The sequence below is a fragment of the Bos javanicus genome, chromosome 2, assembly GCF_032452875.1.
Source record: "Bos javanicus breed banteng chromosome 2, ARS-OSU_banteng_1.0, whole genome shotgun sequence".
In the NCBI taxonomy this organism is placed as follows: Eukaryota; Metazoa; Chordata; class Mammalia; order Artiodactyla; family Bovidae; genus Bos; species Bos javanicus.
The window spans coordinates 53,235,686-53,260,361 of record NC_083869.1 but is presented as its reverse complement, the minus strand read 5'-3'; the positions used below and the strand labels follow the sequence as shown (position 1 = coordinate 53,260,361).

The 24,676-nt window shown below is 37.4% G+C and overlaps 1 protein-coding gene across 2 annotated transcripts in view; it reads left to right on the top strand.

Moving 5' to 3' along the window:
* Nucleotides 1–24,676, top strand: part of ARHGAP15 (Rho GTPase activating protein 15) — a 701,521-nt gene that overhangs the window by 447,910 nt on the left and 228,935 nt on the right. For both annotated transcript variants that reach the window (XM_061438774.1, XM_061438765.1), the window contains one exon: nucleotides 171–269. In XM_061438774.1, coding sequence (XP_061294758.1) covers nucleotides 171–269 — 99 coding nt within the window. The remainder of the gene's footprint in view (nucleotides 1–170; nucleotides 270–24,676) is intronic.

The window sequence follows — 24,676 nt, the reverse complement described above, 5'->3', positions numbered from 1 at the left end:
AGGGAGCTATGGTCCTTGCATGTCTGCAACAGACACTTTGGAATTAAAGCCAAAAATCGATTCCAATGCAAGATGCAGATTTCATCATTCAGTGGATATGGAAACAGAATCAAATTAAAGAACAACGCAAGCTTGGATTTTAATGAAGCTCATCTTTGTTTCTTTTGCAGATCAAATTTTTGGCTCTCATCTGCACACACTGTGTGAACGTGAAAATTCCACAGTTCCACGGTTTGTAAAGCAGTGCATTGAAGCTGTCGAAAAAAGAGGTGGGTAACTGAACGTACAGCCATTCCCCCAATACTGCACCCTCTACACAACCAATGCTCACATTAACAGCACCACTTGATTTGTCTGGAAAGCCATGCAATTAAAACCTGACTGTTGCTAATCAGTTAAGAGGATCAAGTTTCTTATTAACTCCAGTTTGTTTTCACAGTAGGGACATCAATAATTCCCACTAATGTTCTTTTTTTTTTAATATTTTGCTGTCTGACATGTTGTTGATTCAATTGCAAACTTCTGTTTTCCCGCCAGTGATAAAACATTCATAAAATATCAGTACTCACAGTGTTAGAACCCTCCTAACATTCAGGCTGGTAGACATTGTGCCAGAACAAATTTTGGTAAGCCCCCATTACCCAGTGGAACAAATAGTGCTCCTACTTGTAAACGGTGATGTTCCATCTTCCACATGTATCTGTTCAGCACAGAATACGCCTAACTAGTTTTGCTAGAACAATTAACAGACACACCTCCAGTGTTAAGATGACCTTTGATTCCTATATTTCAACATTCTAATTTTTGTCTGAAATGATCTCATCTTACTGAGGGGAACAAAGCAAAACCCAATTGACTCATTATTTCTATGGTAGTCTATCTGTAGGGTGTTTTTCCTTCAGACTCTGACTTCATTCATTCAAGGTCATTTTCCCTGGAAGATACACCACAGTAGATGCAGAATCTCAAAAACTATATTGTATAAAAATATGAAGCTTCATCACCATCTGTTACAAGTTTACAACATATTCCCAGGATCTAGGGAGATATATATCATGTAAAAGATGGAGGTGTTTTCAGAAAAAGAATTGGTGAATCTATTCCCCTTTTCAGCTCCCAGTCTCTTAAAACAATAGAACCAAGGGAAGAAATCTTTACCAAGTTATCTGCTAGGGAAAAGCCATTTTAATTCTCTCAATGTTACCTGGCTTTATTATAGAAACATAATAAAAATGGTCTGCAATTTCCAACTCCTGGAAATTCATACTTTAATTATACTGTAAGGACAGCCTTGGGATCCTATTATTCCCATATCAGTAGGGAATGAGAGAATAACAAGAAGGGGACAAGTGGGTAGAGAAAGTGTGTAAAGTGAGCAGCTTTGGGGAAAAGCATATCAACACATCAGAGAGCTGAGCTGAGAGTTCAGAGAGAGAATAGAAAATAGTAAAAGCAGAATAAACACAAGGAGAGGTATTTGTGAGGAGTGGAATCAATTGGAGTTTAGAGAGAAAAGTCCTTTTATTGCATGTTACAATCTCATGTAATTGTGTGAGTACGTATTTTAGGAATAAATATTATTTAATAAATACTTAGAGCCAAATGGATCACTGAAAATATTATAATGTTATTATTGCCAGTAGTTAAATTATCATCATTTTCTGGAAATCTTCACTCACTTATAAATACTCAGTATTGACAGTGTAAGCACTGTCATATTAGAACAAAAATCCAAATAGGACTTTGGGGGAAGCTGTGCATAATAAGATGTGTGCACATTTTAAAAAGGATTTTATACCTCTCTTTTTCTGTATATACCCCAGGCAAAATGAAAACCCTGCTAGACACAGTCTTGTGGCATGCAGATATCATGGTATTGCAGAATTGAAAATGCCTATAAATAGAAACTATATGTTTTGTCCATGGCATTTTATTGGTGATTTTTAATAAAATAAAACCATGTTTTTGCTGACAGGGGCAATCATATTTGGCCTTATATTTCATCGTCCCAATGTTTTCTCTTAAAATGAATTTGTAGATTCAGCACTAGATAGGCACTAATCACATATAATGATTATTAATATAATTCCTAAATGTTTTAATGAAACAAAGACTACGATTCCGTAAAGCAGCAGATAATTCAAAGCATTTTGGCAATATCAGCTTAAAGGAACTCTATGGAAATGTTCAACAAAACTCAAAGGCACAAAAACCTCTCACAAGATTTACAAGTGTGTGCTGTTGATTATATTTTTCTATGATCATTTTGTTGAATTAATATTCTTACATTTATATGCCAATTCTGTTTACTCAAAGTGTTGTTTTTGCTAAATTCTGGCATAAAGCACCTCAGTACAGAAATAATTTATGTGAATATAAGTCCAATGTTTATGTAGGTTTCTGATGACATTTTGTGCTGGGGTTGGTGTTAGAAAGTAACATATAAAGGTGCCAAGTCTCTCAGCACGGCTGGACTCAGCGTATCTAGAGCCCTCCTTCTAATGGCCAGATCCTCTTCCAGCCAAGATACCCAACTGCAGAGTCATGGGAAATGCTTATGGACCTGTTATGGGAAAGGCATGTTTAATGAAAACTGTGTGTTTATTCTCACAGACTTAGGAAAATGGTCTCAATCCTCACTACAGCAGCACATCAGCTGTTACATAAAAACTAATTGTTTCCTTTCTTTTTTCTCGAGATTATTTTCCCCACCTTAAAAAATCATTTACAAACTGCAGTAATATTTTTTAAATGCTTCTGTGCTGTGCTTAGTTGCTCAGTCATGCCCGACTCTTTGTGACCCCATGGACTAGAGCCCCCCAGGGAACTCTGCCATGGAGATTCTCCAGGCAAGAATATTGGAGTAGATTGCCATGTCCTCCTCAGGGGATCTTCCCAACCCAGGGATCGAACCCAGGTCTCCCACACTGCAGGCAGAACCTTTACCATTTGAGCCACCAGGGAAGCCCAAGAATACTGGAGAGGGTGACCTATCCCTTTTCCAGGGGATCTTCCCAACCCAGGAATTGAACCGGGGTCTCCTGCATTGCAGGTAGATTCTTTACCAGTTGATCTACCAGGGAAGCCCTAAATGCTTCTAACATTCTTGATTACAAATGAAGCAACATTAGGAGAGCATCTCTCACCATTTACTCATTCATTCCTCTATTCATCCATTCATTCAGTTAGTTACTTACACTTGGCAGAAGCAATTTGCCCACACTTCTCTAGTCTCCCCCAGGGGTATCCTACCCAGTCCTTGGCACAAAATGTATTCTTTACCCATACTTGGCAAAGTGGTATTCAGTTCCATTCAGTCACTCAGTTGTGTCCGACTCTTTGCGACCCCATGAACCACAGCACGCCAGGCCTCCCTGTCCATCACCAACTCCCAGAGTCCACCCAAACCCATGTCCATTGAGTCAGTGATGCCATCCAACCATTTCATCCTCTGTCATCCCCTTCTCCTGCCTTCAATCTTTCCCAGCATCAGGGTCTGTTCAAATGAGTCAGTTCCTCACATCAGGCGGCCAAAGTATTGGAGTTTCAGCTTCAACATCAGTCCTTCCAATGAACACCCGAGACTGATCTCCTTTAGGATGGACTGGTTGGATCTCTTTTCAGTCCAAGGGACTCTTAAGAGTCTTCTCCAACACCACAGTTCATTAGCATCAATTCTTCGGTGTTCAGCTTTCTTTATAGTCTTTGTTGACAAAGCAATATCTGTGCTTTTTAACATGCTGTCTAGGTTGGCCATAACTTTCCTTCCAAGGAGCAAGCGTCTTTTAATTTCATGGCTGCAGTCACCATCTGCAGTGATTTTGGAGCCCAAAAAAAATAAAGTCAGCCACTGTTTCCCCATCTATTTGCTATGAAGTGATGGGACCAGGTGCCATGAACTTAGTTTTCTGAATGTTGAGCTTTAAGCCAACTTTCTCACTCTCCTCTCTCACTTTCATCAAGAGTCTTCTTCACTTTCTGCCGTAAGGGTATTAGTTGCATTTTAAATTTTGAATGTCTTGGACATGCCTAGAAGAAAATCTCTTAGTGAGCCGAATGTAAACCAATTTAGCGAATCACTTGTTTAATATGTTTCCTTATCTTGATTTGGATTTCCTTTATTCCTCTAAACCACCAGAGCATTCTCCTCCTTACCAACTATTGTAACTAGATTAAAGTTCTTTCTGTGGTTTCTGACATTGTCTGCTTAGCCCAGAAAATATACGCAGAACTTGGAGGGCCAACTGTGAAGGAGTGTGTTAGTCTTTAAAACTTTTCCAAGTGGTTCATTCTCCTGTGCCTTGCCCTTACAGTTTTGGACTATGTGTGTGTGTGTGTGTGTGAAATTTTAAATAACCAGTGAGAAATTGAATTTTTGTTTCTTCTTCTAGAGAAAATTATACAAAAAATATTGAATGATTATTCAGCTAATGCTCAATAGACATGGTAAACTGACCAAAAGCAGGAGATCATCTGACAGTTTTTTTAAAGCCTGGAGGAACAAGCATGTAGGGGGTGTACCTTGTGACATACTGGTGGTATATAGCTCTAAACAGAGAGAAGTTCAGTTTTCAGTGCTTTATGAAATGCTTTCTGTAGTTCACAATGATCTAAGAGGTATATAGAAATTGCTTTCTTAAAAGTAGAGTCACTTTTATCACTTAGAGACAAGGACCTAGAGATATGAACCAAAGAAAGTACTTCATCTAAACTGGTATAATTAGTACTAAAAGCTTAATCCATAGGGGTTTTTTTTTTGTATATGAAAAGTCTGTAACTGACTATTCTTTGTGAAGGCCAGTCATTTGGAAAGAGCCCCACAAAGTGTGCGACACATTGTAAACACTCAGTAATATTGGCTGAATGAAGTAATAGAACTAGTGTTACTGCACTTCAGCAACAGGTAATTAGCTGCTCAGATGCCTATTCTGTATCATTCCCCATACTACCATCTGAGAATACAGAGGAGATACACATTAAACAAACTGTGGTAAGTCCTATGAAAGAAAAGAATAGATATTGTGCTGGAAGAAAGAACAACCACTACAATAATAATTTTAAAAATAGAAGTTTGCTTAAAATTAGCATGATGGGGGTGGGGGAAGTGGAAAGATCTTGATCAAAGGCATTAAGTTGAAGTTATGTAGGAGGAAAAAGTCTAGAGACCTATTACATAAGCATGATAACCAGAGTTTACAATATTGTGTTGAATACTAAAAATAAAGAAGAGTAGATTTTGGATGCTCTCAATACAGAGAAAAATTGGTAGTTATGTGAGGAGATATGTTAATTAGTTTTCATTTTGCTATGTCTATGTATATCATGTGGTACACTTTTTTTTTAATTTTTTAATTTTATTTTATTTTTAAACTTTACAATATTGTATTGGTTTTGCCAAACATCGAAATGAATCCACCACAGGTATACATGTGTTCCCCATCCTGAACCCCCCTCCCTCCTCCCTCCCCTTACCATCCCTCTGGGTCATCCCAGTGCACCAGCCCCAAGCATCCAGTATCGTGCATCGAACCTGGACTGGCAACTCGTTCCATATATGATATTATACGTATTTCAATACCATTCTCCCAAATCATCCCACCCTCTCCCTCTCCCACAGAGTCCAAAAGACTGTTCTATACATCAGTGTCTCTTTTGCTGTCTCGTATACACGGTTATTGTTACCATCTTTCTAAATTCCATATATATGCGTTAGTATAGTGTATTGGTGTTTTTCTTTCTGGCTTACTTCACTCTGTATAATCAGCTCCCATTTCATCCACCTCATTAGAACTGATTCAAATGTATTCTTTTTAATGGCTGAGTAATACTCCATTGTGTATATGTACCACAGCTTTTTTATCCATTCATCTGTTGATGGACATCTAGGTTGCTTCCATGTCCTGGCTATTATAAACAGTGCTGCGATGAACATTGGGGTACACATGTCTCTTTCAATTCTGGTTTCCTCAGTGTGTATGCCCAGCAGTGGGATTGCTGGATCATAAGGCAGTTCTATTTCCAGTTTTTTAAGGAATCTTCACACTGTTCTCCATAGTGGCTGTATTAGTTTGCATTCCCACCAACAGTGTAAGAGGGTTCCCTTTTCTCCACACCCTCTCCAGCATTTATTGCTTGTAGACTTTAGGATCGCAGACATTCTGACTGGCGTGAAATGGTACCTCATAGTGGTTTTGATTTGCATTTCTCTGATAATGAGTGATGTTGAGCATCTTTTCATGTGTTTGTTAGCCATCTGTATGTCTTCTTTGGAGAAATGTCTATTTAGTTCTTTGGCCCATTTTTTGATTGGGTCGTTTATTTTTCTGGAATTGAGCTGTAGGAGTTGCTTGTATATTTTTGAGATTAGTTGTTTGTCAGTTGCTTCATTTGCTATTATTTTCTCCCATTCTGAAGGCTGTCTTTTCACCTTGCTTATAGTTTCCTTTGTTGTACAGAAGCTTTTAAGTTTAATTAGGTCCCATTTGTTTATTTTTGTTTTTATTTCCAATATTCTGGGAGGTGGGTCATAGAGGATCCTGCTGTGATGTAGGTCAGAGAGTGTTTTGCCTATGTTCTCCTCTAGGAGTTTTATAGTTTCTGGTTGTACACTTTAAATATATATATATAGAGAGAGAGTTTTCATTTAGAATATATTTTAAATGATATAATAAGCCCTGAATAATAAACACATACTCTTCTGGTTTTAGCCTCCTGATAAGACCAGAAGTTTAATGACACCCTATCTCCCAGGTTATTTTCTTGACATACTGTAACATTGTAACACAAGGAATCACTTGGTGTGAGATACCCAAAAGAACATGCCATGAATGATGAACCAGTCCTTTTTCCATGCAACAATGCCATACATTGCCAAAGACATTTTTTAATATAATAATGGAGTTAACTAAACGAATGAACGTGTTTCTACACTAAATATACTTTTATGCATCCAATATATTTTTGCTTGTAAGGAATAGGGCTGGTTTTAAAACAATTTTTAAGTTGCATTTGGATTGGCATTCATCCTTTGGAATATGGTTTAACAACTCATTCTTCCTCCTTGATTCCCAGTTCAGGTTACTATGCCCCTGAACGATATAGCAAATTTAAAATAACATCTAGAGATCTGTCACAAACAATGTGAACACAGCACTACTTAACTGTACACTTAAAATGGTAAATTTTATATTATATAATTTTCTTTGCCACAATTAAAAATAAATGATACCAGGTCTTCCAAATTTGATGATTCCAGCTATAAGCTACTTTGCAGAATGCCTCAGCAGATGCTAACCAACAATTTTGTTCTCTCTCTTTTTTCTGGAACACAAAATACTATGACAGGAATGATACACAAAATTACATATTTGACTTGGTGCCTAAAAGCCACCCTGGGATCCATAACCTTGCTTAAAGATTTAAAAAAGACCTTTAGTCTACTTCTGAGAAGGTCCTTAGCCCCGAAAACTTTATCTCTCTCTTTGACTTCTTAGCAGCTGTTATATTTTTTTGCTGTCGTTTGTTTGACAGGATCCAGTTATAGGTTCCGATGTCTGTTTAAAGAAACAAGGAGGCTGTTGGCTTTAAAATTCCCTCATTGCTTGTGTGATCAGCATTTTCCCAGGCTTTTCTACATAGTTTGCCAAGCAAAGGGACTGACCTTTTGTAGCAAACACTTTTTCATTTCAAAATGCTCACTTTGATTTTTGTCCCATTTTATGCTCATTCCAAACTGTTTACAACCCACTAAAAATGACTGTGAATTATATGTTTGTGTAATGGATTCCTTTTGTGGTCAGAGTGGAATGTTTACTTTGAACAATTAGTTATCTTTGGGTAGATTATAGCAACTTGGAAAAAGAATGACTAAAATTATTATTATACCTTAACTGTTTCTTTTTGGTAGTTCCCCTGCTGTTACGTGAAGTTTGAGAAAAGGGCAGATTAAGAATTCCATGACATTACAGACCAAACCTATTTCTCTTATTGTGTCAATATTTATTTGGGCGTACTTATTAATATCACAGGAAGGTATGGTTATACCCTTATAACTTACTGGATATACTTACTGAATCATAAAAATTCAGAACAAGGACTATACAGAAATACAAGGATATTTCCTATTATATATAGTGCATGCTTCCTTAATAGGTATTTGCAAATTAAGTAAGGCATGCACATGTATGTACTTATTATAAAAAGAACAGACCTGATTATAATATGGCTATGATGCACCAGATCCAGTGCACCAGTCTGACATGGTCTTGAGATTCTACCAAGTTTTCACTGGCAAAAATAAAACTACATAATCTTTTCCCATTGCCCGGTGATCTAGGCCCCTGAAGGGCCGATCACAATGCCTTCCCTAGGCAAACTCTGCTCCCAGTTCTGCTAATTTTACACTGTTCATTCTTTCCCACTTTGGGATAATCTATTATAGTTAGATCCAGGCACGCACCAAAGCCTGATACTTCCATGAAGAATGTGCAATTTGTACTGTTTAGTTGGTGACGAGATTCTTGAAAACTTTTATGATTATATCTTGTTCCAGAGAGACTTCTTCTTGCTAGTTTTATAAGCAGCAAGTGAAAAAATAAAAAGTAATGAAAACAAAACAAACTGATAAAAATTACATGCTCAAAAAATAAAATCAAGAGTTCAAGATAAGCACTATTCCCTTTTCCCTAGAGAATATTTGTGGGACTGAACAAAAATGTTTCTCAGGGCACTGACCTATGTCTTCCTTTTTTTTTTTTTTCAAGTGCTTGCTTTTTATGCCTAAAGTTAGGCATCCCCATGCGTTTACAATAGAAAGATCCTCAAAGAAGCTCCGTGAAAGTTTACAGCAAATTTTCTTTAGTTTTTACTTCTGAGCTAAAACTAAGTCCAGTTTAGTGGGTTTTTTGTTTGTTTGTTTGTTTTGGTATTTTGTGTTTTATTTTGTTTTGTTTTAATGCAACCCAGTGACTGCCACCTTCCTGACAGCAATCGTGTTGTGCTGGGTCCAAGTTGGAATTGGCTCTTTGGGGTAGTCATGCTGGGGCCTCTGTGTCTGTAAGAAAGCCACATTCAGGGCTAGAGGGGAAGACAAAATCAAAAAAAGAGTAAACAGGAAACAGCCCGCGAGAGTATAAAAGAGAAACTGGGAAAAGACAACCAAAAGAAATCAGAGATGACAAGGTGGAGAGAGAGAAAAAAGCTGTGTTTTGCAATTACGAAAACAAATGTGGATAAAAGGGCATGCTTGTGAGGTCTGTAATGAAGAGAAGACAGACTATTGAACCAGTTACCATCTCTGCCATAGTTACCTGATACCTACTCCCTGTTCCAGAGAAATGTACTTTTGCTGCAGAAAATGCTTGTAAGTTGAATCTTGCCGTGAATGTTCACAAATTCTGAATGTTCACAATTTCTGTACATAGATGTGGTTACTAATTAATTCACTGCACTTATTAGTGCCTTTTAATGGCATTTATCTATGCTGAGCAATACACAGCAGTCTTATTATCAAAAAAAAGAAAAGAGAGAGAGTTAACTATAACAGAAGTTAACAGAGAAATGAGTGTGCAGTTCAATAACCGGAAAGGCTATCTAAAAGATCCAGCAATGTAGCTCTGGTCAAGTCAGTCAGCGGATATTCCCACACTTTTGAGTCCAGAATGCATACGAATAAATAATGTCTCTTCCTAGATAAAGCTTAAGTCCAATTTCCAACCTCCGCCTGCACTCCCATCCCCTTTCTAAAGCTTAGGTTCTTAACGTACATTTCCCTTGGAGTTAGTTGTAAGGAAACAGAGCCAAAATTAATACCCTAGGAAATTAGCTTCTTGTTGTGGATGGAGGATTTAAATAAAGCAACACCTCAACATGTCAAGATGTAATACTCTAAATTATCCTTTAGTGATGTCATTTATATGATGGGAGTTCTGGGTCTGGAAGTTTTTCCCATTATAAACCCCCATATTCAGAAGTTAATAGTTCAACCATAAAAATAATCTTGGCTGAAAATTGGCAGGATGTTTAAGCCTGAAAGCAAATGTTTACAAGATTTGAAGAAAAAAATTATCACATGCATTTGGAAAGCTTTCATGTTTTTAGAAATTGAGTGTAGTAGTAATAATAATAATGATAATAATAAGGCAGTTAGAAATTTTCAAATATTTGTTGCCTTTAGATCCAAAAATGGATTTGTAGTTTTTAAATATTTTCATTCTTGTTGCATAATGTGAACCCATTGATTAAAAAATAACTCATCAACACTTTCACAAGTGTCACTTTGTTTTTGAATTAATCTGTCCTTTATTACGGAGAGGGAAATGGCAACCCACTCCCGTACTCTTGCCTGGAGAATCCCATGGACGGAGGAGCCTGGTGAGCTGCAGTCCATGGGGTCACTAATTTATACATCATATTTTTATAGGCATTTCCCTAGAGCTTAAAAATGTATAATCATTGAGAAGCCTTAAGTTAATTTAGGAAATTATGAATAAGACCAAAATATTATACTCTTTTGTGGGTTTCCTAATGAATAGCATTCCCCTCTAAATGTCTAGAAAAAAATTGCCCCTTCCAAGGAATTTTCACACTTTCAGATGAAGTGTGTTCAATTTGAACATTAATCATTAATCTGCATACACAGTAAAAGAGACATACAGATTCCAGGAGAAATGGTTCTATCAGTCTACATTATTGAACATGGCATATTTTCCTCCATAGGATGTTTTAAAGTAATTTACCCATCTCCTTAGTAGATTCATGTCTTGGGGTTTCTTCTAAATTCTATGAGAGGGTATCTTATAGTCTAACAAGCTATCGAGTTAGAAATGTTTTTCCTGGGTTCAAATAATCTTTTCTTTGCTAGTTTTATTCCTTTTTGCCAAATTTTATACTCTTCAAGCCTCTTTCTATCTTCAGTTCAGAAAAAAACAAACGACAACAAAAAAAATCAAGGGCAGGACACTTTGAAAAGGAAAACTAACCATGCAAAACCAAAATAGCTCTGAAATGATACTGCTGGAAGAATTCTTGAGGTTTAGTATACTGTAGACCCAAAGTGTAAAGTCATACTCTTTTTAAAGAAATAAGAATGCCCTGAGATGTAGGGTGAAAGCACCATGTATCAAAGAAAAAATATTTAAAATGTTTCCTTTAGTACATTTGTGCTCCTCCCCGTAGAGAGAGTGGATTCATTTTAATTCTTCACTCAGTGCCTAGCATGTGATGCATTCTCAATAAATGATATAGTGGGTAAATTATAGGCAACATTGTTTAAATCTTCACTGGAAAGTTGCACACCGTCGCTACCCCTGCACATGCTTGAAACTAAAAAGATGAATAACCAGCAGTTGTTGGTCGGAGGCAGCTACAGGGTGTGCAGAGAATAGTGTGGTTTGCATTTTTTTTTTAATTTAAACCATTTCTGAAGATATTATATTATTCTAAATGACATCATTCTTCCCCATTGACACACAGCTATGCTAAGCATTCACAGTTATGTTTACTTAAAGATTTTATGCCCATCAATTTTTGGAAACTACATTTAAATTCAGCAGCTAATAGAACATCCATTCTCTTCTCATTTCATCAGAGGAAGTCATATCCCATTAGGCATTATTTCAACACCAATAGCCTGCTGTTCTTAATTAAGTGATTGAATGGCAACTATGACTTGTAAGTGACATGTATGTGCATGGCCAGGCAAAGGCTCTGGTCCCATAACCCCACAGCAAGTTAAGCACCGCATCTTCTGCTTTAATTCAGACTTGGACTACCATCTCAGTGCTCCTCTGTGTTAGTTTACTCTCCTGTAAACATCTCATCGTCCTGATTTAGTGTTTCTTTTCTATGTAGATCTCAGGAATTTCTTAGTTTCATGATAGTTTTTTTTTTTTTTTTTTTTTTTAGTGTAAAGAATCTGTCAAAGAATTTGAAATAAGAAAGATGCGGTCAACTACACAGACCTATCAATTTGAAACTAATGAACAAAGGATAGCAGTACTCTAAATTCTGACATAGTTTTGCTATTGGACATTGATTTCATTTTCTCAAAATTACTTCACAGCACAAAAATGCTAAATTCTGCTGATGCTATCAAAAGCTACATAAAGACTTTGAATATACCAGTGTCATTAAAAATAGGACTATTGTCTTTCTTTTTTAAAAAATATGTTCTTCTGTTATGTTTTGCATTTTTGATAGCTTGTGCTAACTTAACCCTTAAGTCTCCCTACAGAGTGGTGGGACACCTAACAGAAATTATTGTAATCACAGTATTGAAAGCTTTCTTTCCTTTTGTCTTAAAAGTGGGCGGTTGGCACGTAAGTAAAACTGCATAGCATAATATTGGATATATTATGTGTTTTGCCTTGGATTTAACAGCATAAAAAGAAACTATGCATTTCCTTCGGATTTAATTCTTGACTGACATTTCATGCTACTATTTCTCTCAGTGTGATCTCAGTTCAGTTCAGTCACTCAGTCGTGTGCAACTTTTTGCAACCACATGGACTGCAGCACGCCAGGCCTCTCTGTCCATCACCAACTCCTGAAGTTTACTCGAACTCATGTCCAGTGAGTCGGTGATGCCATCCAGCCATCTCATCCTCTGTCATCCCCTTCTCCTCCTGCCTTCAATCTTTCCCAGCAGCAGGGTCTTTTCAAATGAGTCAGCTCTTCAGTGTGATCTCAGTGACCCTAAAACTTCAGTGATTCCTTCAGTGACTAAAGTTCTGATATAGGCATGACTCCTCAAGCTAGTTTTTTATACTCACATCTGAGATCTAGGAATAATCGTTTTTGAATATTTTTTTTCTGCCATCACAAATTCAACATTTTCAAACTGAGCTTATACCTTTCCTCAAAAAACCTGCTCTTCCTCTTTTTGTCCTTACCCCACCCAATGGATTCATGACCTATTTTGCTCATTGCCCTAAAAAGAAATTCACTGGACATCTTAGATTTTTCTCTCTCATTATGTACAACACCTTTCATCAAGTCTCATGAACTCTACTTTGTTTTTAATTTTTTAAGTCTTTACTGAGTTTATTACAGTACAGTATTCCTTCTGTCTTATGTTTTTGGTCTTTTGGCCATGAGGCATGTGAGACCTTCACTCCCTGACCAGGGTTTAAACCTGCACCCTCTGCACTAGAAAGCTAAGTCTTAACCACTGGACTGCCAGGAAAGTCCCAATCTCTACTTTTTTACTGTCTCTTAAATCTGATTCTTCCTCTCACATCCCATGGCCTTAATTGTGCTTCCATAATTTCTTTTGATATGAACCCTCTAATTGACATCATTGACTTTGTTCTTATTTCTGCCCAGGTCATTTTTCTCAATGCTGCCAAAATTATCCCTCATAAATATAAATAGGATCATATTATCCCTTCTGAGAACCTTCCATCAGGATAAACAAAATTCCACACTAGTTATTATCATAAAAAGGATAAGCATATGACCTCTGTCTGTTGTCCAGCTTTATAACCTCATAAACAGCTTCCTATGCCCCACCTACATGAAATTTTCCAAAGGCTGATATTCCGTCCATGAACAGTTTTCTCTCCTTAAAGACCTTTTCCATATCCATTTATCTGTCAAATTTGCATTCATCCTCTTGGGCATAGTACAAGCTTCCCCCTCACAGATGAATACTGTATGACTCATATCTTCAGTCACCTCTCTGTAGTCTCTTGAGCATTATTAGCACCCTTCCCTCCACAGTATTCCAAGAAAAGCATTGCTTTCCCCAATACCACCCTATTGCATGGGATCATAGTGGCTAGTTTCATATCTGTTTCCTCATCTAGAATGTGAGTCCTGGAGTCTAGGGTTTGTCTGGCTCTTCTCTGCCTCCTCACTGCTCAGCACACCAGAGCTGGCATATGGTAAGGATTCAAGTCATCAGGGATGATTGGATGGATAAATAGATACTATCCAAGATTTCTTTCATCCATCTGTGTATACATCCTTAGAGAATCGAATTGTATACTGAAGATTCATTGACCTGCTAGAAGAAAGAGTCATTAAATGTCTCTTGGAACACCGAGTAAAGTTATATGATCTGGAAAGGTGAAACTGTCTTAAAAGAGTTGTTTTGTTTTACATTTGTATCATGGTATGATATGTATGTATATCCATATCAATATCTATATTGATATCATACATATACATGATGACATATATCTATGTCATATCTATGTGACATACCATATTAGCAATAGTTTATAATAGGATAAAACAGGACCAAAATAAAGCAGTGATTCTTTCTCATCCTTAAGAGGGAAAAATCGCTCTCTCAACAAACAGTGTTAAATGTTTCATAAACCTGAGAGATTCAATTAACTAAAAACAAATTTGATGCTTTTGAGACCTGTCACTGTCGTAAGTGTAGAACTATCATGTTTCTAGTTCAAAAACTGCTTTTTATATATAAACTTCCAGGCACTGTGCCCACTTCCCTGTAAGTTTGTATATCGTTTTTCCCATTATCACCCCCAGGTCTCTTTCACCATCACCACTTTCCAGGCATCTACCATCCACTGAATAGCCATGTTTCTGATTATCTTTTCCCAAATGTATTAGCTTGCATTATTTAAGGCTGAATCTCATTTTATTATTTCCTGCTCGTATTTCTAAACTCCTTAAGTCCATTTGTATGATTCTTTTGTCTTCACAGATGTCCACAGTTCCTCCCAATTTAGTATCATCAGCAAATTTAATTAATGCTCTGTTTACCTCTCCTTCTAATGAAACCAGTCCCTTGTTTCATTTCATCATACAAAGTAAAAATGTATTGGCAATAAAACAGTCCAAAGAAATGTTCCCTCACTGTAGGAGGGGAAGTTAAGGATACAGCAAAGAATCATGTGGCGAGGAGTGGACAGGGCCGCAGGGCGGTGAGCTAGTTTGCTATGCCCTAAAGCAAAACCTTTTTCACAGCAACCACACTTCGGCAGATTGCCTGGGCTGGTGCTCGGTGTGTGTGTGTGTGTGTTTGTGTGTTCTGGAAGGCAGCTATATTATCCCAACTGAGGACTTTTTCCTCAAAATATTTATTGATATACAAAAAGCACACGTAAAAGTGTAAATACAAATACAAATGTAAACTAGTAACATTTAATCTGTAGTGTAGCCACTAACCTAGATATACATACAGGCTCACAATTATTTTCAGGAGACTTTTCCTAACCTTCACTACTGTTTAAGTTTTTAATCTCACTCCCTAATTTGATAAATGCTTTAAACTCAAATTGCCTATTGAGTTTAAATTAAATTCTTTATAACTAGTAGATTTATAAAATAAAGTCAGAGAATTTTTCAGTTGTATCCAACAGGCAAATGTCAGTAAAAACAATTTAACATATAGAATGAATAGGCTGAAAAATTGAACTTGATCAGAGAGACATTACTTGTTAACTTTAACGTAGGCAAGTTTACTTGCAAAGAATTACAGCATTAGTCTTTGAAGTTGTAGTCATACAGACAAGGTATGATTTATGTAAGGAAAACAAAGGCGACATTTATTAAGCACCTACTACGTGCCACAAATAATGCTAATGCTTTCCAACATGGGTCAGTACAATACATTTAAAGCCTATATCATTTACTACCTGGTACTCCAAACAGAATTTTTAACTTCAGTAAATCTCTTAAACATTTGGCAGGCTGTATATGATAAGTCACTCTTCAGAATATGGGCGAATTAGTATAAATTCATTGACTCCCCAGGAAAAAAATCTTTCTAGTGATTAGGACAGACAGATGGTAGACCAGCATCTCTATTGTTATATACAGAAGATGATGCACATTTGCCATGTTGAAATTAAAGCTGATATATACTTTACATATAGCACAAGGTCACCAAAGGTGTCATCACTGAAGGATGGTGTTAGCAAAACAGTGACTGGGAATATGGTGAAGCAGTTACATCCTTGTATTGTTTTTGCAGTGAGAAAAATCTGATGCACAATGCATTCTTATGAGAGAATTTTCTCAGATGCCAAGACTTTACAGGCATAACTTCCATAAGCTTTAATGGGAGTTTCCTGCCAGCACCTGTTACAGTGCAGAGTTCTTACTTTTCACACATAATCCGAAATGGGCTTGGAATACTAACTTGGAAAAACTTATATAGTGAAACCTTTTTGAAATGTTTCCTCACGTATAATGTTCATCTTTTAATCCTCGGTCTGATATATGTATGACCATGTTTTCCATTCAAATTCTTTTCCCACCAGAAAAGAAGAACCAGGCTTCTTTTCACAAGCTGTCTATGAGTAGGAGCAGATAAAATAATTATTTGTAGTGGGTAAGCTAAAAGAAAAGTTATTAATCTAGAAATTAGGTTAATGGTAGAAAGCAACTTGTCTTAGCTGAAAATAGTTCTAGAGTTAGATTGTAGATTCCTGAGGAGCCAACAGAAACAGTTAGAGATCCATGTGCAAAAAGCGATACCAGTAGCTCTAAAAGAAGATCACAGGTTAAAATAATATAGTTATATTTTCCCATATCTTTCCAGACCAAAGTATAGGGACTTTTAATATATGAAGGATATTGCATTTAATCCCATGGACTAATTATCAGGGTAATGTTTTGTGTAGAGAAAAACTTAATGAATTCTTAAAATTCCATATTTTAAAATTGCCATAAATTCTTATTACCAAAACTAAAACAAAAATAAACAAAAAAAGGTTACTGCACTTCTGTTTAACTAAAATTGTGAAGATTGTACAGAAATACTATTCTATGAACAACAACGTGTTTGAAATCTCTTATCCAATGTTTCTAATGCACATGGCATGTAAGAGTGAGGGCAGACCTTCATACTTCAAGTCCTAAATCAAATATTGTCATTTTCCTGTTTAACAGTATGGTGAACAGGCAAAATGCTTTTTTCTCGTTAAACATCGTGAAATATTAAACTTTTAACTCATGTTTATAACAGGATTTTATAGCTAATATTGTTAGGACACAGAGTTAAATTTGTAATAAGTCTGAAATCCTGAAACCATAAGAAGACAATTATAAACCAAATAATGAAATTTCTCATGGGGCAAAATGTGGATTCTGAACAAGAATAACTCCAAGATGGTGCCTATGTATTTTGGGTACTCATTACCCTCTTCTTTCTCTTTCTTTGCTGTATGGCTGCATTACTCCATGCTGTCCCCTTCAGCACTCTGTCTGACCTCTAGTACCTTTTCTTGGCAAACCTGCCAAGTTTTCAGTTTCAGCCTGAAGTTTAGACACCCTTGTGACTGAGTATTACCTTGAGTACAGTTGTTCTGAAAGGTAGCAATAAATTGGCATCAAATGGGTCTGTCTCCTATTCAGGTACCATGGAAGGAATTTTGCTTTGTTTTGTTTGATAAAGCAAAGAAGGGAAGGAGAGTCATATTGACATCTCTGGGAGTAGGCTGTGTTTCCAGGGTTAGTACCTTCTTCCACTCTAGGGCTTTTGCTTGTAGTATACTTTGCTCTAAACTTGGGCAAAATAAGGTCATCATTTTCTTTTTATATTCCAGCCAGTGGGTTGGTAGAAATGCATTTGTTCCTGTGTATAGTAGTTTTTGTTCAGGTTTGTTTGAAAACTTGAAATTAGGTTGGGAATAGAGGACCTCATGAATCTAGACACATTGTTCAATGTCATGTGATCTCCAGTTGACACTGTAGAGTTTTAGGCTAGGGACCCCACTCCAATACTCTTGCCTGGAAAATCCCATGGACAGAGGAGCCTGAAAGGCTGCAGTCCATGGGGTCGCAAAGAGTCGGACACGACTGAGCAACTTCACTTTCACTTTTCACTTTCCTGCACTGGAGAAGGAAATGGCAACCCACTCCAGTGTTCTTACCTGGAGAATCCCAGGGACGGGGGAGCCTGGTGGGCTGCCATCTATGGGGTCACACAGAGTCGGACACGACTGAAGTGACTTAGCAGCAGCAGCAGCAGCACAGAGGAGACTTAAGGGCATGAGAAAGGAGAGGTGTCTGATGGAGCTAGATGTTTGTATACAGAAAGCAGTGTGCACACAGAGTTTGTGCACAAAGATGCAGTTTTGGTGCAGAAAAATGATGCAGCAGGAGAAGTCTCCAAGAATGTGTTCTGCAGGCCCTACCCAGAAAGGAGAGAGGACTGTAATTCATTATTATTCATTATTATCATTAATTCATTATTCCAAGGAGATACAGAGGTCTCATAATTCCAAGGAACAATGTTGTCTCTTCACAGTATTTCAATCTATAGAGCAAAGCCCTATATGGATTTATACACACTCAGCTTTTGAGTCTCAGTTTAGAGTGTTACACTCACTCAAAAGGGAAAGGGTCATATAAGTTGTTCCAGAAGAAAGACAGATCATTTATTATGCTTCCCATATAATGGAAAATTAATATGATAATAAAAATAAATCATATTTAAGAATAAATTATATTTAGTCAAGTGGAAAAATGTGCCTCTCCTCCCCCAAACCTTTAAATACAGTAAGAACATGCCATTTTCATATAACTATTGTATCTGAAAATAGAAGGGTGAGCATTTGGGTAATAGAAACCACCCCTTTGGATTAGCCTACATGGTACACCCACTTCCTCTTCTGTCTTCTCCCATTATTTATTACACTAGTCTTATCCTTCATCTCTTCTTGTCCCACATCCTCCACAAGTGAAGTCTTGCTGTATTTGCTTTCTTTTAGCTAAATTTTTCTCTCAGGACAAGATCTAATAGACTGATCAGTGAAGTTTGATGTGAAATCCTTCCATGGGATTTAAAAACAAAGGAATAAAGTTCTAATTACAGAATTTTATACATAAGCAATGATATGTAAAAGAAATATTTTAAGATGAAATTATCTTCCCAAAACTTTAAAAAGATATTGTAAATATAGCCTCTATAATTAATGTTAAAAACTAACCTTTGGGACCACAAAAGGAAATTCAGGTCTTCAAATTGATAGTATTTTATTTCTATCTTCTGTAGTTCTAATAGTCAGATATAGTAACTGGGTTTTCTAATATTATTTTCAAAATTCAAAATCAAACACACTTTGATAGATTTAAGAAAATTAAGATACTCTTTACTTAAATTTAAGACAGTGAAAAACATGAAATGCATTTGTAACTTGGTTTCTTACCACTTAGAAAAATCACATAGGGAAGAGACACTCAGTAAATAGTGTATTAATGAACATCAGCATATGTAACACATCTTTGTTTAATATACCTTCTTTTCATGACAACAGATCACAGAGAAGTGATAGATATTTAGTGATAGATACTGAATATGTATGTGTATGGCTTCCTCGGTGGCTCAGCAATAAAGAATCAGCCTGCAATACAGGAGACACAAGAGACGCAAGTTCAATCCGTGGGTTGGGAAGATCTCCTGGAGGAGGAAATGGCAACCCACTCCATATTCTTACCTGGAAAATTCCATGGACAGAGGAGCCTTGTGGGCTGCAGTGGGTGGGGTCGCAAAGAGTCGGACATGACTGAGCGACTAAGCACACACATACACATACACATATAGACACAAATATTTCAGTAAGACTTTTGATGTAAACCCAGGTGACAAGATCATTCAGAAACAAGAAATCTATTTCTGTTACACTAGTGTTAATAAGTTTAAAAAGAGAACTATCAGAATTGGAATGCTTTTTTTTTTTTCAAGACAACAAGTACAGTTTTGAGTAACTAGAGTGTGTGCAATTGGTAAACAGTCCTAAAGTAGTCAACATGAAGCTGAGAATATTGCCCTCTCCTACACCACTAAAGGAAGTCTTCCTCTAATTTTTCTGCTTATAGTATGATAACAGAAATTAAGAAAGCCAACCTCAATGCTAGTTCTAAGCACTTATCTATATATTTCTCTTTGAAGAAATCTTAAAATCATGAATTACAGTGGTTTAAATTGTCCAGGTATAGTTAGAGCTTCTAATTAGGGGAAATGATTGTCTTTTTATCTCTATTCCTCTGACTTATATCTCCAAAACTGGGTGTGATTTGTCCAGTGACTTGTGAAATATTTAAATTTTGAAGTTTTCACTGTGTCGCCTAGAGATTTGGAACCTGATATCATGCATATTAAAGCATCTTTCAGCTAAACTAGAGATACAAGATAGAACATTCAAGGACATAGTAGATTTATGATAATCTCCCAGGCTTTTTCAAATGAACCCTTGGGAACACACAACCGTATTATAAAAAAGAAATGTAATCTTTGACAATACTTTGGTAATAAAGTAAATATAATTATAGCCATTTGTTCACAAAAGTCAAATACACACACACACACACACACATATATATACACACACACACACACATATGGTCCACTGGAGTAGGGAATGGCAAACCACTTCAGTATTCTTGCCTTGAAAACCCCATGAACAATATGAAAAGGCAAAATAATAGGATACTGAAAGGGGAACACCCCGGGTCAGTAGGTGCCCAATATGCTGCTAGAGATCAGTGGGGAAATAACTCCAGAAAGAATGAAGGGATGGAGCCAAAGCAAAAACAATACCCAGTTGTGGATGTGACTGGTGATAGAAGCAAGGTCAGATGCTGTAAAGAGCAATATTGCATAGGAACCTGGAATGTCAGGTCCATGAATCAAGGCAAATTGGAAGTGGTCACACGGGAGATGGCAAGAGTGAACGTCGACATTCTAGGAATCAGTGAACTAAAATGGACTGGAATGGGTGAATTTAAGTCAGATGACCACTATATCTACTACTGTACTGTGGGCAGGAATCCCTTAGAAGAAATGGAGTAGCCATCATAGTCAACAAGAGTCCGAAATGCAGTATTTGGATGCAATTCTCAAAAATGACAGAATGATCTCTGTTCATTTCCAAGGCAAACTATTCAGTATCATGGTAATCCAAGCCTATGCCCGACCAGTAATGCTGAAGAAGCTGAAGTTAAATGGTTCTATGAAGACCTACAAGACCTTTTAGAACTAACACCCAAAAAAGATGTCCTTTTCATTATAGGGGATTTGAATGCAAAAGTAGGAAGTCAAGAAACACCTGGAGTAACAGGCAAATTTGGCCTTGAGTACGGAATGAAGCAAGGCAAAGGCTAGTAGAGTTTTGCCAAGAGAACACATTGGTCATAACAAACACTCTCTTCCAACAACATAAGAGAAGACTCTACACTTGGACATCACCAGATGGTCAACACCGAAATCAGATTGATTATATTCTTTGCAGCCAAAGATGGAGAAGCTCTATACAGTCAGCAAAAACAAGACTGGGAGCTGACTGTGGCTCAGATCATGAACTCCTTATTGCCAAATTCAGACTTAAATTGAAGAAAGTGGGGAAAACCACTAGACAATTCAGGTATGACCTAAATCAAATCCCTTATGATTATACAGTGGAAGTGAGAAATAGATTTAAGGGACTAGATCTGATAGAGTGCCTGATGAACTATGGACAGAGGTTCATGACATTGTACAGGAGACAGGGATCAAGACCATCCCCATGGAAAAGAAATGCAAAAAAGCAAAATGGCTGTCTGAAGAGGCCTTACAAATACCTGTGAAAAGAAGAGAAGCAAAAGCAAAGGAGAAAAGGAAAGATATAAGCATCTGAATACAGAGTTCCAAAGAATAGCAAGAAGAGATAAGAAAGCCTTCCTCAGCAATCAATGCAAAGAAATAGAGGAAAACAACAGAATAGGAAAGACTAGAGATCTCTTCAAGAAAATTAGAGATACCAAGGGAACATTCCATCCAAAGATGGGCTCAATAAAGGACAGAAACGGTATGGACCTAACAGAAGCAGAAGATATTAAGAAAAGGTGGCAAGAATACACAGAAGAATTGTACAAAATAGATCTTCACAAACCAGATAATAACAATGGTGTGATCACTCACATAGAGCCAGATATCCTGGAATGTGAAGTCAAGTGGGCATTAGAAAGCTTCACTAGGAACAAAGCTAGTGGAGGTGATGGAATTCCAGTTGAGCTATTTCAAATCCTGAAAGATAATGCTGTGAAAGTGCTGCACTCAATATGCCAGCAAATTGGGAAAACTCAGCAGTGGCCACAGGACTGGAAAAGGTCAGTTTTCATTCCAATCCCAAAGAAAGGCAATGCCAAAGAATGCTCAAACTACCACACAATTGCACTCATCTCACACGCTAGTAAAGTAATGCTTAAAATTCTCCGAGCCAGGCTTCAGCAATAAGTGAACCGTGAATTCCAGTTGTTCAAGCTGGTTTTAGAAAAGGCAGAGGAACCAGAGATCAAATTGCCAACATCCACTGGATCATGGAAAAAGAAAGAGAGTTCCAGAAAAACATCTATTTCTGCTTTATTGACTATGCTAAAGCCTTTGACTGTGTGGATCACAATAAACTGTGGAAAATTCTTCAAGAGATGGGAATACCAGACCACCTGATCTGCCTCTTGAGAAACGTCTATGCAGGTCAGGAGGCAACAGTTAGAACTGGACATGGAACAACAGACTGGTTCCAAATAGGAAAAGGAGTACATCAAGGCTGTATATTGTCACCCTGCTTATTTAACTTATATGCAGAGTACATCAGGAGAAACACTGGGCTGGGAGAAGCACAAGCTGGAATCAAGATTTCTGGGAGAAATATCAATAACCTCAGGTATGCAATGACACCACCCTCATGGCAGAAAGTGAATAGGAACTAAAAAGCCTCTTGAAAAGTGAAAGAGGAGAGTGAAAAGGTTGGCTTAAAGCTCAACATTGAGAAAACTAAGATCATGGCTTAGTCCCATCACTTCATAGGAAATAGATGGGGAAACAGTGGAAACAGTGTCAGACTTCATTTTTGGGGGCTCAAAAATCACTGCAGATGGTGACTGCAGCCATGAAATTAAAAGATGCTTACTCCTTGGAAGGAAAGTTATGACCAACCTAGACAGCATATTCAAAAGCAGAGATATTACATTGCCAACAAAGGTCCATCTAGTCAAGGCTATGATTTTTCCAGTAGTCATGTATGGATGTGAGAGTTGGACTGTGAAGAAAGCTGAGCACCGAAGAATTGATGCTTTTGAACTGTGGTGTTGGAAAAGACTCTTGAGAGTCCCTTGGACTGCAAGGAGATCCAACCAGTCCATCCTAAAGGAGATCAGTCCTGGGTGTTCATTGGAAGGACTGATGCTGAAGCTGAAACTCCAATACTTTGGCCACCTCATGCAAAGAGTTGACTCATTGGAAAAGACTCTGATGCTGGGAGGGATTGGGGGCAGGAGGAGAAGGGGACGACAGAGGATGAGATGGCATCACTGACTGATGGACATGAGTTTGAGTGAACTCTGGGGGTTGGTGATGGACAGGGAGGCCTGGCGTGCTGTGATTCATGGGGTCACAAAGAGTCAGACATGACCGAGCGACTGAACTGAACTGATGAAACTTAACTGTTTCAGGATATAATGTGAAATTGAATATATATCGTGGTGGTGTTTTCTTCTAAAGTTGACTACAGAGCTTATATACCACCTTGTATATATTGCTTCGATGTGTCCTATGTGTAAAAATATCAGAGCTTGCAGGTGTCGTCACTAGTGCATGATCAATGCATGTCATTAATGCATTGTTGCTTCAGAAGATGATGATGCTATGGCTCGATGGCATCTGAGATGTGTACTCTGTTCTTTGCTGTGTCTCTAGTGCCTCGGACACTTTTGCTATACAGTGAGCACTTAGTTGATACTTGTTAAATTGCATAGAGTGTTAGATTTTACTAACTCTAACTTTCTATCTAGAATATATTGGAATTTCTCTGTCCTTCCATTTAGCCACAGTTTAGCATGGGTCCTTTGTCAAAAAGGAGTATTATGCAGTAGCCCCATGTTTCTGTTTAGCAGAAATATTAACAATACCATTCTCACTAGTTTATCTTGTATTCTCAAAAAGAGAACAGTAATCTTATTTATGTTTCTTGAGAGAAGGAAGTTCCGTTTTTTAGCCTCATCCATTGTCATGGTCAGGCGCATCTTCTTTGACCAGGGAAGAGTCAAATGACACAGAATTTCTCTGAAGTTTGGGAGAGCATCAAGAAGTTGCAAAGAACCATCTTGTCTGTGATCTAAACAGGACTTGGGGTCCTGATATGCTTAAACAGTCTTGTAAGTATAGTTCCTTTGTGTCTGGAATTTGGCTTCCCTAATCCGCTGTAGGAGCAGCAGCCAGAATGGGCTCTGTCTCTCACCTGAATGCTAAGCTGAGCCAAACCATCAAAACCCTCCAGGAAGTAGCTAGCCAAAGGGTCTGAATTAGAGGCACCTCCCCAAAGAAGATCAAAAGTTATGCTGCACCAACATAGAGACACTGAGAAATGGTTGAATGTGTTCTAAATTAAACTGCCCTGGTGGTGAGCAGAGATCTGCCAAAATCTTTCAATTAATCACTTTTACCTTCAGGGCAGAGTTAGGCCTAAGAGTATTTCAATAGGTTTTTATTGGAACAGGGTTATTTCAGATATTAAACTATGTTGCACAAAGTAAAAATAATGTTATTTTTAAGTTGCTACTCTTGTTAAATAAAAGTTGGCAAGAATTCTTGGGGCCTGTATTGTGTCTGTGTGTTTGTGTATGTGTGTGGCTTTTTCCTGTGCCATAAGCCTCATTGATTTAGAAACGTGAACAGCCGTGAATTAGGTGGTAAATATATTCATATAATCATTTTCATTAA